General features: G+C 53.8%; 1 protein-coding gene across 3 annotated transcripts in view; it reads right to left on the bottom strand.

Moving 5' to 3' along the window:
- Nucleotides 1–17,315, bottom strand: part of GLT8D1 (glycosyltransferase 8 domain containing 1) — a 112,613-nt gene that overhangs the window by 72,979 nt on the left and 22,319 nt on the right. For all 3 annotated transcript variants that reach the window (XM_069643167.1, XM_069643169.1, XM_069643168.1), the window contains exon 2: nt 442–502. In XM_069643167.1, the coding sequence (XP_069499268.1) occupies nt 442–457 (16 nt within the window). In that variant the 5' untranslated portion in view covers nt 458–502. The remainder of the gene's footprint in view (nt 1–441; nt 503–17,315) is intronic.

Here is a 17,315-nt window from a genome sequence, read left to right as displayed (position 1 = left end):
GGGACGCATGGTGTGCAAGCAGGACAGGACCCGGGGCGCATGGTGTGCAAGCAGGACAGGACCCGGGGTGCATGGTGTGCAAGCAGGACAGGGCCCGGGGCGCATGGTGTGCAAGCAGGACAGGGCCCGGGCGCCTGGTGTGCAAGCAGGACAGGGCCCGGGCGCCTGGTGTGCAAGCAGGGCCCGGGGGCCTTGTGTGCAAGCAGGGCCCGGGGGCCTGGTGTGCAAGCAGGGCCCGGGCGCATGGTGTGCACGCAAGAATATCCCGCCTTAATGTAAGCAAGCTGGATCGGCCAATCAGGGCCCGCGCGATCGAAGGGGGTCTTGCGCCACAGTGACCCTGCCGGCCCACTCACAGTTTGCGCCGCTCCATTCCTGCGATATTGGCGCAAGTCGCACGAGCGCAGCAACTCACGCAAGAAGGACTTAAGCTCTACTCACCTTTCCGGAAAGTCATCTTCCCGAAGGCCGTGTGGCTCCCACAGGCTACGCCCAGGCGCCCCTGGAAAGCAAGACACAGAGCCGCAGTTAGAGAGAGACAACACAGGGGGGCACGCACAGGTGAGCGCAACCCCGCCTCCCCAACCCCATCTAGGACCCCCAGGCAAGAGCCAACCAGGGCGGGTCCAAGCCCATGCACTGGTTGCCTCTTGCCTGCCTGAGGGCATTTACCAACACAAACACATCAGTGATGCGAATGGCAGGGAACACACAAAGATCTCCAACCAGAATAGGGCACAGGCCCCTGCAGCCAGTGCCCACCAAGCACCCAGCAACGCTCCTGTCATGCCAGAGAAGCACAACACAGCCTGCGAGGGAGGCAGTGCCAAAGCAAGGAGACCCGGACGCGCCCTGCATGCCAAGAGCAGAATCCGCAAGTGCCAGCCTCAGGGCAGACTGGCCAAGCCCGCAACCACCACACCACATTCCAACTACCAGCGCATCCTACTGGGACAATCTCGTGCCGGCAGCCCAGCCTCCACCCACACCCTCCCTCCCTCTCTGCCACTGCCACTCCCGCCAAATGTCCAGAGACCGAATAATGCCAAGCGCTTGTGCCTGCATAAGCATCTACTATGCAGGGGGCGACGTTTCAAGTGTCACACTGCCAGCTCGCAAAGCTCTGGAAATCACGCGCCACCAGGTGGGAAGGCCGGTCATTCAGCCAAGCCGGAGTCCCAGGCCCTCCTTCCAACCAAGGGACACCATGTGTGATCTTGGGCAGTTAGTGGATGGAGCGTCCCATGCTCCCCCCCCCCCCCTCACAGAAGCATGGATATTCAATAATCCACACTTTCCACCTTCGCCCCACACCCCACGCGGGATCACTGCCCGCATGCAGAACTACGGTCTGGTCGCATGAGTTACTACTTCACTGCTCAGTGTCCCCCCAGGTAAACACTCTGCGGGTACTCATGGTCTCTTGATAAACCTGAGGTTATCTGCCATCTGCTGGCAACTGACGGAAAACCCAGCAATGGCACCGTTTAGCAAAGTGCCTTGAAGGTCAGAAGGAAACAAAGGAGGTTGAAACTGTGCCTTGTAGGAAGGACTTGAATAGGTTTCGCACTTTCACACCACACATGTACTCAGAGGTGTAGCCAGGATGCTCCAACAAGTGAGGCCTGAAGCTAATGTTGGACCCCCGCAGTGACATTAACATCTGCCGAGTGGGCATTTATAGTTTTTGGGTGGCCCTACCGTTTACAAAGATTAAAACTGTGTTAGAGAAAAGAAGAAAAAAAGGGGCTGTCGATCACCTCCGAGGCACTTCACTGTAAACACAGGAATCATGGAAGTGGGCACAGTCTCTGTGCCCTGGGGACCTTAAGGGCCGACCAGTGCCTTCGGAAGAGAGGAGTTGAGCAAGGGTGGGGGGGTGAAGAAAAACAGACTTTACTTAACTGCAAAGAAAAGCTAGTGTTCAAGGCATAGCAAAGAAGCTTAGGATTCCAACGTCTGTGGAAGGAAATCCTTCCCAGCAACCCACTGGCAGACCACTTGGAAATACCGCCGACGGGCCAGAGGTTGAGGTTACTGCTAGATAGTGCCAGCTCAACAGACCCCTGGAAGATGCATTTTGGGCGGGCTGGTGGAGGGTGCAGATAGCCACAGGGGTGAGCATGCCCATGGGCAGTCAATGGGTGGGTAAATAACCGCACAGAATACACAGACTGTGCCCCCGCCCTCTCCCACCAGTCATCTCGCAAATGCCAGTTTATAGGGGGCGCTTAAGAGCCGCTAATAGCCGAACTGCAAAGGAAGAACTAGACATTACATGCACACAAAATGTGTGTAAATCATTCGGCCTCTCTGGCGCCTGCCACGGAGCGCTCAGCATTGACTCATAAATACATGGGCAATTTTTGCAAAGTTTAAATGACTATTCATTAGTCCAGACATTTTTGCATTTGCTGGAAATGTTTGCATGAGATTGTGTGTTCTAAGCTAGTAAGTGACTTTGCATGCCTTGCTTGGAGCAGACTGTAATCTTACATTGCTGGTGAGTGACTTTGCATGCCTTGCTTGGAGCAGACTGTAATATTACATTGCTAGTGAGTGACTTTGCATGCCTTGCTTGGAGCAGACTGTAATATTACATTGCTGGTGAGTGACTTTGCATGCCTTGCTTGGAGCAGACTGTAATATTACATTGCTGGTGAGTGACTTTGCATGCCTTGCTTGGAGCGGGCTGTAATCTTACATTGCTGGTGAGTGACTTTGCATGCCTTGCTTGGAGCAGACTGTAATCTTACATTGCCGGTGAGTGACTTTTCATGCCTTGCTTGGAGCAGACTGTAATCTTACATTGCCGGTGAGTGACTTTGCATGCCTTGCTTGGAGCAGACTGTAATCTTACATTGCCGGTGAGTGACTTTGCATGCCTTGCTTGGAGCAGACTGTAATATTACATTGTTAGTAAGTGACTTTGCATGCCTTGCTTGGAGCAGACTGTAATATTACATTGCTGGTGAGTGACTTTGCATGCCTTGCTTGGAGCAGACTGTAATATTACATTGCTGGTGAGTGACTTTGCATGCCTTGCTTGGAGCGGGCTGTAATCTTACATTGCTGGTGAGTGACTTTGCATGCCTTGCTTGGAGCAGACTGTAATCTTACATTGCCGGTGAGTGACTTTGCATGCCTTGCTTGGAGCAGACTGTAATCTTACATTGCCGGTGAGTGACTTTGCATGCCTTGCTTGGAGCAGACTGTAATCTTACATTGCTGGTGAGTGACATTGCATGCCTTAATTGGAGCAGACTGTAATCTTACATTGCTAGCCTGCATGCCTTGCTTGGAGCGTGCTGTAATCTTACATTGCTAGTGAGTGACTTTGCATGCCTTGCTTCGAACAGACTAATCTTACATTGCTAGTGAGTGACTTTGCATGTCTTGCTTGGAGCAGACTGTAATCTTACTTTGCTAGTGAGTGACTTTGCATGCCTTGCTTGGAGCAGACTGTAATCCTACATTGATAGCGAGTGACTTTGCATGCCTGGCTTGGAGTTTACTGTAATCTTACATTGACAGTGAGTGGCTTTGCATGCCGTGCTTGGAGCGTGCTGTAATCTTACATTGCTGGTGAGTGACTTTGCATGCCTTGCTTGGAGCAGACTATAATCTTACATTGCTGGTGAGTGACTTTGCATGCCTTGCTTGGAGCAGACTGTAATCTTACATTGCTGGTGAGTGACTTTGAATGCCTTGCTTGGAGCAGACTGTAATCTTACATTGCTGGTGAGTGACATTGCATGCCTTAATTGGAGCAGACTGTAATCTCATGTTGCTAGCCTGCATAGCTTGCTTGGAGCGTGCTGTAATCGTACATTGATAGCGAGTGACTTTGCATGCCTTGCTTGGAGTTTACTGTAATCTTACATTGATAGTGAGTGGCTTTGCATGCCTTGCTTGGAGCAGACTAATCTTACATTGCTAGTGAGTGGCTTTGCATGCCGTGCTTAGAGCGTGCTGTAATCTTACATTGCTAATGAGTGGCTTTGCATGCCTTGCTTGGAGCAGACTAATCTTACATTGCTAATGAGTGGCTTTGCATGCCGTGCCTGGAGCGTGCTGTAATCTTACATTGCTAGTGAGTGATTTTGCATGCCTTGCTTGGAGCGTACTGTAATCTTACATTGCTGGTGAGTGACTTTGCATGCCTTGCTTGGAGCAGACTAATCTTACATTGCTAATGAGTGGCTTTGCATGCCGTGCTTGGAGCGTGCTGTAATCTTACATTGCTAGTGAGTGGCTTTACAGTCTGCTCCAAGCAAGGCATGCAATCTTACATTGCTAGGGAGTGGCTTGCATGCCTTGCTTGGAGCGTGCTGTAATCTTACATTGCTAATGAGTGATTTTGCATGCCTTGCTTGGAGCGTACTGTAATCTTACATTGCTGGTGAGTGACTTTGCATGCCTTGCTTGGAGCAGACTAATCTTACATTGCTAATGAGTGGCTTTGCATGCCGTGCTTGGAGCGTGCTGTAATCTTACATTGCTAGTGAGGGACTGTAATCTTACTTTGCTAGTGAGTGACTTTAGATGCCTTGCTTGGAGCAGACTATAATCTTACATTGCTAGTGAGTGACTTTGCATGCCTTGCTTGAAGCAGACTAATCTTACATTGCTAGCGAGTGACTTTGCATGCCTTGCTTGAAGCAGACTAATCTTACATTGCTAGCGAGTGACTTTGCATGCCTTGCTTGGAGCAGACTAATCTTACATTGCTAGCGAGTGACTTTGCATGCCTTGCTTGGAGCAGACTAATCTTACATTGCTAGTGAGTGACTTTGCATGCCTTGCTTGGAGCGTACTGTAATCTTACATTGCTAGTGAGTGGCTTTACAGTCTGCTCCAAGCAAGGCATGCAATCTTACATTGCTAGTGAGTGGCTTGCATGCCTTGCTTGGAGCGTGCTGTAATCTTACATTGCTAATGAGTGATTTTGCATGCCTTGCTTGGAGCGTACTGTAATCTTACATTGCTGGTGAGTGACACTGCATGCCTTGCTTGGAGCGTGATGTAATCTTACATTGCTAGTGGGTGACTTTGCACGCCTTGCTTGGAGCAGACTGTAATCTTACATTGCTAGTGGGTGACTTTGCACGCCTTGCTTGAAGCAGACTAATCTTACATTGCTAGCGAGTGACTTTGCATGCCTTGTTTGAAGCAGACTAATCTTACATTGCTAGTGAGTGACTTTGCATGCCTTGCTTGGAGCGTGCTGTAATCTTACATTGCTAGTGAGTGACTTTGCATGCCTTGCTTGGAGCGTACTGTAATCTTACATTGCTGGTGAGTGTCTTTGCATGCCTTGCTTGGAGCGTGATGTAATCTTACATTGCTAGTGGGTGACTTTGCACGCCTTGCTTGGAGCGTGATGTAATCTTACATTGCTAGTGGGTGACTTTGCACGCCTTGCTTGGAGCAGACTGTAATCTTACATTGCTGGTGAGTGACTTTGCATGCCTTGTTTGAAGCAGACTAATCTTACATTGCTAGTGAGTGACTTTGCATGCCTTGCTTTTAGCGTGCTGTAATCTTACATTGCTAGTGAGTGACTTTGCACGCCTTGCTAGGAGCAGACTGTAATCTTACATTGCTGGTGAGTGACTTTGCACGCCTTGCTAGGAACAGACTGTAATCTTACATTACTAGTGGGTGACTTTGCACGCCTTGCTTGGAGCAGACTGTAATCTTACATTGCTAGTGGGTGACTTTGCACGCCTTGCTTGGAGCAGACTGTAATCTTACATTGCTAGTGGGTGACTTTGCACGCCTTGCTTGGAGCAGACTGTAATCTTACATTGCCAGTGAGTGACTGTGCACGATTTGCTTGGAACATACTGCAATCAAACCATTCAGATTCCAGAGATTTTCGCTTGTAATAGAGAAGCGCAAAAGGTTTCATTTTTAGTCCTGGCTATTAGGTAGTGCTCAAGCGCCACCTCTGAGGAGGCGGAACTATTGCATTAGAGTCCACTAAAGAGAAATGGCATATGAGGAGGAACACAAAGCTTGTAGGCATGGTTTACTCATCTACCCACCCATTGCTTGTCCATAGCCATGCCACCCAATTCCTGCCCCTCCCCACCCAAAACACATCCTATCGGATCTCTTGGACCTAGTTTTATCTAGCCTTACCAACATACTTTGTGCTCTAAGTGCGTGGAGCTGTCAACACACTACTGGTGTAATACAAATGTCTTTAACCAGGTCTGTCTTCAGCCGCTTGATTTATAAGCACTATGCGTGCCCTTCACCGAAGTCTTGTTAAAAATGAGCTCTGGCAAGCCAACAGCGTCGGATACCGCCATGGCCCTTAAGCTGTACTCTGCCACCTGTTCCATTGTACCCGCTGAGGATATGGCAGCCAACTTTAGAGCTGTGCCTACAGGAGACTGTGCCATCCTGCTCAGCTGGGGTTTCTTCCCCAGAGGGCTCCCCAATTTGAGATCTGTACTTGTTGGGGACAGACCTGCCACCTGGTTTTCTTGATGGGTGGAAGGCTGACCTCCGCCAGGGACTGACCATGAAACCACGCCGGTAGGGCAGCGAGGCCATCTGCACGTCCCAATCGTGACAAACAGTTTGGGCTTGTGTATACGTATTAGGCATTTGCCAGGCACTGCCATTAAATGCCCAGGTGCTCACACCCGCTACCATTGATGGCCAGTTAGTACTTGACAAATGCCTTTACCAGGCCTACAAAAAAGCCCAAACGGTTGGCATTGCCAACGCATGTCAAATGTGCCACAATATGTATGAAATGCCACTAAAAAAAGAGACAACGTATAGTATTTCACCCATAGGCCACGTATTATAATTAGTCTGATCGACAAATCCGTGCCAGTTTCCAAAACCCAGTGCCCACAAAGCCAGTGGCTGCAAGCGCCGCGCATCATTATATGAAGGGCCTCAATCTGTGAGTGGTTTTCATCGGGAATGGAACTCTGCAAGGTTAATATCCCCCGATACCTATTCCAGCAAAAGCTGGCAAACGATGCCACAATATCCAGGAGTTCTGGGGCCGTGCTCACACTATCCAGGGGTTCTGGGGCCGTGGCCACAATATCCAGGGTTTCTGGGGCCGTGGCTGCCATATCCAGGGTTCTGGGGCCGTGTAGTGTAGTGCTGCAATATCCAGGCGTTCCTGGGCCGTGCCCACAATATCCAGGGGTTTTGTGTTCGCGGCCACAATATCCAGGGGTTCTGTGGCCGTGTAGTGCTGCAATATCCAGGGGTTCTGGGGCCGTGTAGTGCTGCAATATCCAGGGGTTCTGGGGCCGTGTCGTGCTGCAATATCCAGGGGTTCTGGGGCCGTGCCCACACTATCCAGGGGTTCTGGGGCTGTGGCTGCCATAACCAGGGTTCTGGGGCCGGGTAGTGTAGTGCTGCAATATCCAGGCGTTCCGGGGCCGTGCCCACAATATCCAGGGGTTTTGTGTCTGCGGCCACAATATCCAGGGGTTCTGTGGCCGTGTCGTGCCGCAATAGCCAGGGGTTCTGGGTCCGTGTCGTGCCGCAATAGCCAAGGGTTTTGGGGCTGTGTCGTGCCGCAATAGCCAGGGGTTCTGGGGCCGTGTCGTGCCGCAATAGCCAGGGGTTTTGGGGCCGTGTCGTGCCGCAATAGCCAGGGGTTCTGGGGCCGTGTCGTGCCGCAATAGCCAGGCTTTCTGGGGCCGTGTCGTGCCGCAATAGCCAGGCTTTCTGGGGCCGTGGCCGCAAGAGCCAGGCGTACTGGGGCTGTGGCTGCAAGAGCCAGGCGTTCTGGGGCCGTATAGTGCTGCAATATCCAGGGGTTCTGTGGCTGTGTAGTGCTGCAAAATCCAGGGGCTCTGGGGCCGTGTCGTGCTGCAATATCCAGGGGTTCTGGGGCCGTGTCGTGCTGCAATATCCAGGGGTTCTGGGGCCGTGGCCGCAATAGCCAGGGGTCTGGGGCCGTGTAGTGCTGAAATATCCAGGGGTTCTGTGGCCGTGTAGTGCTGCAATATCCAGGGGTTCTGTGTTACGCTCACCTGGTATCCACAGGGATGCCACCCAGCCTGGTTACACGCTGGTATGCTTCTCAGCTTTGCCCGATGTGGTCTGCGGGGAAGGTTCTACCTGAAAATACAGGAGGACTGTGTTCAAGACTGACCGACCGGGGTAAGTATCGTCCCTCCACCTCCCGTATGATTTCAGCCCCTCTGGGGCCCTCTCCTCACCTTGTGGTAGAGTTAGGCGTGCTCTCCGTCCAGCCTTCTTTGCAGGGGCGCGTTGTCTTTCATGGGCGTGTGCGGTCCAGTTACTTCACCGATGCCGGCCCGTTTGATATTGTTCAGGTAGGTCTTATTGCTGTTCTTTAGTTTTGTTGCTATCCTGCATGCCTTTCTTTGTTTAAAATGTCTCTTTTTTCTCCCTTAGGTATGCAGAGTTTCAGAGCGGCGAACTGGCTTGGTTGAGCCCCAATGGTAAATGATGGCGCATTAAGAGCACTATGATGCGGTAAGTAAGCGCTAGGCGCAGCGCTGCAAAGTCTTGCCTTTCCTAACCTGTGTTTTGCTTCCTTGTAGGTCGCAGTGTTCTTCAGCGCGAGTGGAATGCCCGGATAGGTGCCATTCGTGAGGTGACCAGCCAGGTAAGCCTTTTGAGCAGTTTGTAATTTACAAATGTCTCTACTGCTTTCTTTAATGTTGCCTCTATCTTCCTCTTTCAGGTCGTTCTGTCCGGGAGGCGTGCAGATTCGAGGAAGCTGTTCTCAGTAGCTGCAAGTGTTTAAAGATGAAGACTGCAGGTAAGATGCTGCTGCTAATGATGTTCCTTTTGTCTCCTTGCAGGTTCTGCTTGTTCGAGGGAATAGCTGGACACGGTGAGCGTCATTCTGCAAGCTGCAAAGTAACACAAAGCGTGTTGTCTTGATCAGGTGTGGTTTAAATAGCCCCAACAAAATAGTCCAGGTAAAGTAGTCCCTAGGCTGTCACACCCAAAACACTAGACCGCATAGCTTGGTTCCTGGGAACCAAGCTATGTGGATGCCTCCATGATGGCTGACAACACAATAAGTAGTTCCCAAGCACATGTTTCTCATGGTGTATGAGCCTGGCGCCATAGGCGCCAGGCGCAGCCCCAAGAGGGTTTTGGAAAAGGATGCCAGGCTCTAGAGGCCCGAGTCCTGACTCCACCTGGCCAATGGGTTTGCCAGAGGGGGTTTTGGGTGAGGGTCGTGACATTCTGGGGCCGTGTAGTGCTGCAATATCCTGGGGTTCTGTGGCCGTGGCTGCAATATCCAGGGGTTCTGGGGCCGTGGCTGCAATATCCAGGGGTTCTGGGGCCATGTAGTGCTGCAATATCCAGGGGTTCTGGGGCCATGTAGTGCTGCAATATCCTGGGGTTCTTGGGCTGTGGCTGCAATATCCAGGGTTCTGGGGCCGTGTAGCATAGTGCCCGCAATATCCAGGGGTTCTGTGGCCGTGTCCACAATATCCAGGGGTTCTGGGGCCGTGTAGTGCTGCAATATCCAGGGGTTCTGGGGCCGTGTAGTGCCGCAATATCCAGGGGTTCCGAGGCCATGCTCGCAATATCCAGGGGTTCCGGGTCATGCCCGCAATATCCAGGGCCATGCCCACAATATACAGGGGTTCTAAGGCCGTAGCCGCAATATCCAGGGGTTCCGGGGCCATGCCCACAATATCCAGGGGTTCCGGGGCCATGCCTGCAATATCCAGGGGTTCTGGGGCCGTGCTCGCAATATCCAGGGGCTCTGGGGCCGTGTCCGCAATATCCAGGGGTTCTGGGGCCGTGTAGCGTAGTGCCGCAATATCCAGGGGTTCTGGGGCCGTGTAGCGTAGTGCCCGCAATATCCAGGGGTTCTGGGGCCGTGCTTGCAATATCCAGGGGCTCTGGGGCCGTGTCCGCAATATCCAGGGGCTCTGGGGCCGTGTAGTGCCGCAATATCCAGGGGTTCTGGGGCCGTGTAGTGGACGCAATATCCAGGGGTTCTGGGGCTGCGTAGTGGTCGCAATATCCAGGGATTCTGGGGCCGTGTAGTGCCTGCAAGATCCAGGGGTTCTGTGGCTGTGCCCGCAATATCCAGGGATTCTGGGGCCGTGTAGTGCTGCAATATCCAGGGGTTCTGGGACCGTGTAGTGCTGCAACATCCAGGGGTTCTGGGGCTATGCCCGCAATATCCAGGGGTTCCGGGCCATGCCCGCAATATCCAGGGCCATGCCTGCAATATCCAGTGGTTCTGGGGCCGCAATATCCAGGGGTTCCGGGGCCGTGCCCGCAATATCTAGGGGTTCCGGGTCATGCCCGCAATATCCAGGGCCATGCTTGCACTATCCAGGGGCTCTGGGGCCGTGTACTGCCGCAATATCCAGGGGCTCTGGGGCCATGTTCGCAATATCCAGGGGTTGGGGCCGTGTAGTGTAGTAATATCCAGGGTTTCTGGGGCTGTGTCTGCAATATGCAAGGGTTCTGGGGCCGTGTAGTGTAGTGCCCGCAATATCCAGGGATTCTCGGACGAAGGCTGCAATATCCAGGGGTTCTGGGACCGTTCCTACAATATCCAGGGGCTCTGGGACAGTGTAGCGGTCGCAATATCCAGGGGTTCTGGGGCCATGCCCGCAATCTCCGGGGGCCCTGAGGCTGTAGCCGCTATATCCAGGGGTTCCGGGGCCATGCCCGCAATATCCAGGGGTTCCGAGACCATGCCCGTAATATCCAGGGCCATGCCCTCAATATTCAGGGGTTCTGGGGCCGTGCATGCAATATCCAGGGGCTCTGGGGCTGTGTAGTGGTCGCAATATCCAGGGTTTCTGGGGCTGTGTCCGCAATATGCAAGGGTTCTGGGGCCGTGTAGTGTAGTGCCCGCAATATCCAAGGATTCTGGGACGAAGGCTGCAATATCCAGTGGTTCTGGGACCGTTCCTACAATATCCAGGGGCTCTGGGACAGTGTAGCGGCCGCAATATCCAGGGGTTCAGGGGCCATGGCCGCAATCTCCGGGGGTCCTGGGGCTGTAGCCGCAATATCCAGGGGTTCCGGGGCCGTGTAGTGTAGTAATATCCAGGGTTTCTGGGGCTGTGTCCGCAATATGCAAGGGTTCTGGGGCCGTGTAGTGTAGTGCCCGCAATATCCAAGGATTCTGGGATGAAGGCTGCAATATCCAGGGGTTCTGGGACCGTTCCTACAATATCCAGGGGCTCTGGGACAGTGTAGCGGCCGCAATATCCAGGGGTTCAGGGGCCATGCCCGCAATCTCTGGGGGTCCTGGGGCTGTAGCCGCAATATCCAGGGGTTCCGGGGCCATGCCCGCAATATCCAGGGGTTCCGGGGCCATGCCCGCAATATCCAGGGCCATGCCCAAAATATCCAGGGGTCCTGGGGCCGTGTAGTGCTGCAATATCCAGGGGTTCTGGGGCTATGCCCGCAATATCCAGGGGTTCCGGGCAATGCCCGCAATATCCAGGGGTTCCGTGCAATGCCCGCAATATCCAGGGGTTCTGGGGCCGCAATATCCAGGGGTTCCGGGGCCGTGCCCGCAATATCTAGGGGTTCCGGGGCAGTGTAGTGCCGCAATATCCAGGGATTGGGGCCGTGTAGTGTAGTAATATCCAGGGTTTCTGGGGCTGTGTCCGCAATATGCAAGGGTTCTGGGGCCGTGTAGTGTAGTGTCCGCAATATCCAAGGATTCTGGGACGAAGGCTGCAATATCCAGGGGTTCTGGGACCATTCCTACAATATTCAGGGGCTCTGGGACAGTGTAGCGGCCGCAATATCCACGGGTTCAGGGGCCATGCCCGCAATCTCCGGGGGTCCTGGGGCTGTAGCCACAATATCCAGGGGTTCCGGGGCCATGCCCGCAACATCCAGGGGTTCCGAGACCATGCCCGCAATATCCAGGGCCATGCCCAAAATATCCAGGGGTTCTGGGGCCGTGCACGCAATATCCAGGGGTTCTGGGGCCGTGTAGTGTAGTAATATCCAGGGTTTCTGGGGCTGTGTCCGCAATATGCAAGGGTTCTGGGGCCGTGTAGTGTAGTGCCCGCAATATCCAAGGATTCTGGGACGAAGGCTGCAATATCCAGTGGTTCTGGGACCGTTCCTACAATATCCAGGGGCTCTGGGACAGTGTAGCGGCCGCAATATCCAGGGGTTCAGGGGCCATGGCCGCAATCTCCGGGGGTCCTGGGGCTGTAGCCGCAATATCCAGGGGTTCCGGGGCCGTGTAGTGTAGTAATATCCAGGGTTTCTGGGGCTGTGTCCGCAATATGCAAGGGTTCTGGGGCCGTGTAGTGTAGTGCCCGCAATATCCAAGGATTCTGGGATGAAGGCTGCAATATCCAGGGGTTCTGGGACCGTTCCTACAATATCCAGGGGCTCTGGGACAGTGTAGCGGCCGCAATATCCAGGGGTTCAGGGGCCATGCCCGCAATCTCTGGGGGTCCTGGGGCTGTAGCCGCAATATCCAGGGGTTCCGGGGCCATGCCCGCAATATCCAGGGGTTCCGGGGCCATGCCCGCAATATCCGGGGCCATGCCCAAAATATCCAGGGGTTCTGGGGCCGTGCACGCAATATCCAGGGGTTCTGGGGCCGTGTAGTGTAGTGCCCCCAATATCCAGGGGTTATGGGGCTGTGTAGTGCTGCAATATCCAGGGGTTCTGGGGCCGTGGCCGCAATATCCAGGGGCTATGGGGCCATGCCTGCAATATCCAGGGGCTACGGGGCATGCCTGCAATATCTAGGGCCATGCCCGCAATATCCAGGGGTTCCGGGGCCATGCCCGCAATATCCAGGGCCATGCCTGCACTATCCAGGGGCTCTGGGGCCGTGTAGTGCCGCAATATCCAGGGGCTCTGGGGCCATTTAGTGTAGTGCCTGCAATATCCAGGGGTTCTGGGATGAAGGCTGCAATATCCAGGGGCTCTGGGGGCAGTGTAGCAGTCGCAATATTCAGGGGTTCTGGGGCTATGCCCGCAATATCCAGGGGTTCTGGGGCCATGCCCGCAATCTCCAGGGGCTCTGGGGCCGTGTAGTGCTGCAATATCCAGGGGTTCTGGGGCCGTGTAGTGCCCGCAATATCCAGGGGGTCTGGGACCAAGGTCGCAATATCCAGGGGTTCTGGTGCCGTGCCCACAATATCCAAGGGCTCTGGGGCTGTGTAGTACCCCAATATCCAGAGGTTCGGGGGCCGTGTAGTGTAGTGGTCATAATATCCAGGGGTGCTGGGGCCATGCCCACAATATCCAGGGGTTCTGGGGCCATGCCCGCAATATCCATGAGTTTCCGGGGCCATACCTGCAATATCCAGGGGTTTCCGGGGCCGTGCCTGCAATATCCAGGGGTTTCCGGGGCCGTGCCTGCAATATCCAGGGGTTCCGGGGCCGTGTAGTGTAGTGCCAGCAATATCCAGGGCTTCTGGGGCTGTGTAGTGTAGGGGCAGCAATATCCAGTGGTTCTGGGGCCGGGTAGTGTAGGGCCAGCACTATTAAGGGGGTTCTGGGGCTGTGGCCGCAATATCCAGGGGTTCTGGGGCCATGACTGCTATATCTAGGGGTTCTGGGGCCGTGCCCGCAATACCCAAGGGTTCCGGAGCCGTGCCCGCAATATCCAGGGGTTCCACGGCCGTGACCGTAATATCCAGGGGTCCTGGGGCTGTGTAGTATAGTGCCAGCAATATCCTAGGGTTCTGTGGCCGTGGCCCCAAAATCCAGGGGTTTTAGGGCCATGTAGTGCTGCAATATCCAGGGGTTCCGGGACGTGACCGCAATATCCAGGGGTTCCGGGGCCGTGTAGTGCCAGCAATATCCAGGGGTTCTGGGGCCATGTAGTGCTGCAATATTCAGGGGTTCCGGGGACGTGACCGCAATATCCGGGGGTTCCGGGGCAGTGCAGTGTAGTGCCAGGAATATCCAGGGGTTCCAGGGACGTGACCGCAATATCCAGGGGTTCCGGGGCCGTGTAGTGTAGTGTAGTGCCAGCAACATCCAATGGTTCTGGGGCTGTGACCGCAATATCCGGGGGTTCTGGGGCCGGGACCGCAATATCCAGGGGTTCCGGGGCCGTGATCGCAATATCCAAGGATTCTGGGGCAGTGTAGTGTAGTCCTGCAATATCAAGGGATTCTGGGACCGTGGCCGCAATATCCAGGGGTTCTGGGGCCATGCCCACAATATCCAGGGGCTCTGTGCCTTGTAGTTTAGTACCGCAATATCCAGGGTTTCTGGGGCCGTGTAGTGTAGTGGTTGCAATATCCAGGGGTACTGGGGCCATGCCCACAATATCCAGGGGTTCTGGGGCCATGCCCGCAATATCCAGGGGTTTCCGGGGCCATACCTGCAATATCTAGGGGTTTCCGGGGCCGTGCCTGCAATATCCAGGGGTTCCGGGGCCGTGTAGTGTAGTGCCAGCAACATCCAATGGTTCTGGGGCCGTGACCGCAATATCCGGGGGTTCTGGGGCCGGGACCGCAATATCCGGGGGTTCCGGGGCCGGGACCGCAATATCCAAAGATTCTGGGGCAGTGTAGTGTAGTCCTGCAATATCAAGGGATTCTGGGACCGTGGCCGCAATATCCAGGGGTTCTGGGGCCATGCCCACAATATCCAGGGGCTCTGTGCCTTGTAGTTTAGTACCGCAATATCCAGGGTTTCTGGGGCCGTGTAGTGTAGTGGTCACAATATCCAGGGGTACTGGGGCCATGCCCACAATATCCAGGGGTTCTGGGGCCATGCCCGCAATATCCAGGGGTTTCCGGGGCCATACCTGCAATATCTAGGGGTTTCCGGGGCCGTGCCTGCAATATCCAGGGGTTTCCGGGGCCGTGCCTGCAATATCCAGGGGTTCCGGGGCTGTGTAGTGTAGTGCCAGCAATATCCAGGGCTTCTGGAGCTGTGTAGTGTAGGGCCAGCAATATCCAGTGGTTCTGGGGCCGGGTAGTGTAGGGCCAGCAATATTAAGGGGGTTCTGGGGCTGTGGCCGCAATATCCAGGGGTTCTGGGGCCATGACTGCTATATCTAGGGGTTCTGGGGCCATGCCGGCAATATACAGGGGTTCCAGGGCCATGCCGGCAATATACAGGGGTTCTGGGGCTGTGCCCGCAATACCCAAGGGTTCCGGAGCCGTGCCCACAATATCCAGGGTTTCCACGGCCGTGACCGCAATATCCAGGGGTCCTGGGGCCGTGTAGTATAGTGCCAGCAATATCCTAGGGTTCTGTGGCCCCAAAATCCAGGGGTTCTGGGGCCATGTTGTGTAGTGCCAGCAATATCCAGGGGTTCTGGGGCCATGTAGTGTAGTGCCAGCAATATCCAATGGTTCTGGGGCTGTGACCGCAATATCCGGGGGGTTCTGGGGCCGTGACCGCAATATCCAGGGGTTCTGGGGCCATGTAGTGTAGTGCCAGCAATATCCAATGGTTCTGGGGCTGTGACCGCAATATCCGGGGGGTTCTGAGGCCGTGACCGCAATATCCAGGGATTCTGGGTCAGTGCAGTGTAGTCCTGCAATATCCAGGGATTCTGGGACCGTGGCCGCAATATCCAGGGGTTCTGGGGCCATGCCCACAATATCCAGGGGCTCTGTGCCTTGTAGTTTAGTACCGCAATATCCAGGGTTTCTGGGGCTGTGTAGTGTAGTGGTCGCAATATCCAGGGGTACTGGGGCCATGCCCACAATATTCAGGGGTTCTGGGGACGTGCCCGCAATATCCAGGGGTTTCCGGGGCCATGTAGTGTAGTGCCAGCAATATCCAGGGGTTCTGGGGCCGTGCCCGCAATATCCAGGGGTTCTGGGGCCATGCCTGCAATATCCAGGGGCTCTGGGGCCATGTAGTGTAGTGGTAAACAGCTGGTAGTCTGGATTGAGCTTGGCAAGGTGGGAGTGGATGCTGACAACAAGGTGTTCCGTCTTCTTGTCGTTAAAACACGTGGTGGGGGGGCATCCAGCCTTGGATGGTTTTATATATGTCTATACTTGAGGAACTTTTCGGTGATATCATAAACTAGTACCTGCGCGACCTCGGAGAGACGGGAGGCTCGGGGGGCATTCCAAATGAATACCCCTGAGAGCAAAATTGTTCTTGTATATTTTGTTGTTATTAGTTGTTCGTTTTTTGTCGCATGAGTGCAGGTCACTACGGAGACATTGAGTCCCTCTACTCCATTGGTAACTTGTAAAACAATTTTGATTGTGCCTGCACCTCTTTGCACCAAGATAAATTGTTACGGTATATCTTTTTGTTAATAAATAAAAATTCTGAATCCGTAGTGTTCCGAAGTAGAAAGTCTTTATTTTTAATTTTTAATCTTCAGCCACTCTTGGATGACACGTGTTTTGGCGTAAATACATCGCCTTTTTCAAATCCAGGCCCTTAAGACAGTTGAGGTTAAAAAAAAAATAGTAGTATTGGTCTTGTCTTGTCTGAAAACCTAAATTCATGGGCTCAATCCCTCCTGAAAACTCTATCACTCGTGCTCCAAGTGTCGGGTTGCCTCCCCCTGGTTTTATATATGGTATGGATATTGTGGGAGTCCAGGCAGTGATCGCCAGTGAGGAGGAGGAGGAGGAGGAGGATCTGGGTACCATCAGCACAGTTTGGATATTTGATATTGAGAGAGGGAACGAGGTCAAAGAGGGGTTTCGTATCGATTTGGAGAGAGTGGGGGAGATGCAAGATCCTTGGGGCACACCACAGGTGATGGCTGTAGGGGTGGAGGAGTAGTTGTCGGCAAAGATTGTGACGTGCAGTTGGGCAGGAAGGATGCCACTCATTTGGCGGCGTTTTCAGAAAAGGAGGCAGAGGATGGAGTGATCCACCAAGTCAAAGCCCGGCACAATGAGGCGTGTGCACTCTTGCCGGTACCGGTGCAGGCTGATGCAGTTTGGGGGGTGGTGTGGATGGTGGTTAATTTGAGCTGGATTATGTTTGATCCAGGAGAGCTTTCTGGATATCATTGCACTCATGCTATAAAGACACTCGTCAGTGCTTGCAACTACAGGAAATTAAGTGTGAGCTGTTCAAAGTTCGGGAATAGTTTTACACGTCAAACATTCTATTGAATGCTTTCCTTTGTTGCCCTACCGAACTAATGGGGACATGAAACCAATTGTCCTTTATACCCTCTTCCACTGATCTTACTGCTGCCATACCACAAAGATACACGTTCTCGGGCGTTTGTGATACACTGACCGAGCTCCAGGCAGTAGCAGAACTCAGTAGAGAGAGTGTGCATTGTTGCAGGAGGTTACTGTATAGAGAAAGGTGACGGTTTTAGGACCTTGTTGAGACAGGATTATCGAAAGCAGGATGCGATGCAGTGATTGCTT

The sequence above is a fragment of the Ambystoma mexicanum genome, chromosome 2p (genome assembly GCF_040938575.1).
Source record: "Ambystoma mexicanum isolate Mex_15411 chromosome 2p, UKY_AmexF1_1, whole genome shotgun sequence".
Taxonomy (NCBI): domain Eukaryota; kingdom Metazoa; phylum Chordata; class Amphibia; order Caudata; family Ambystomatidae; genus Ambystoma; species Ambystoma mexicanum.
Note: the sequence above shows the minus strand (reverse complement) of the source record. Positions and strands in the feature narration are given on the sequence as shown.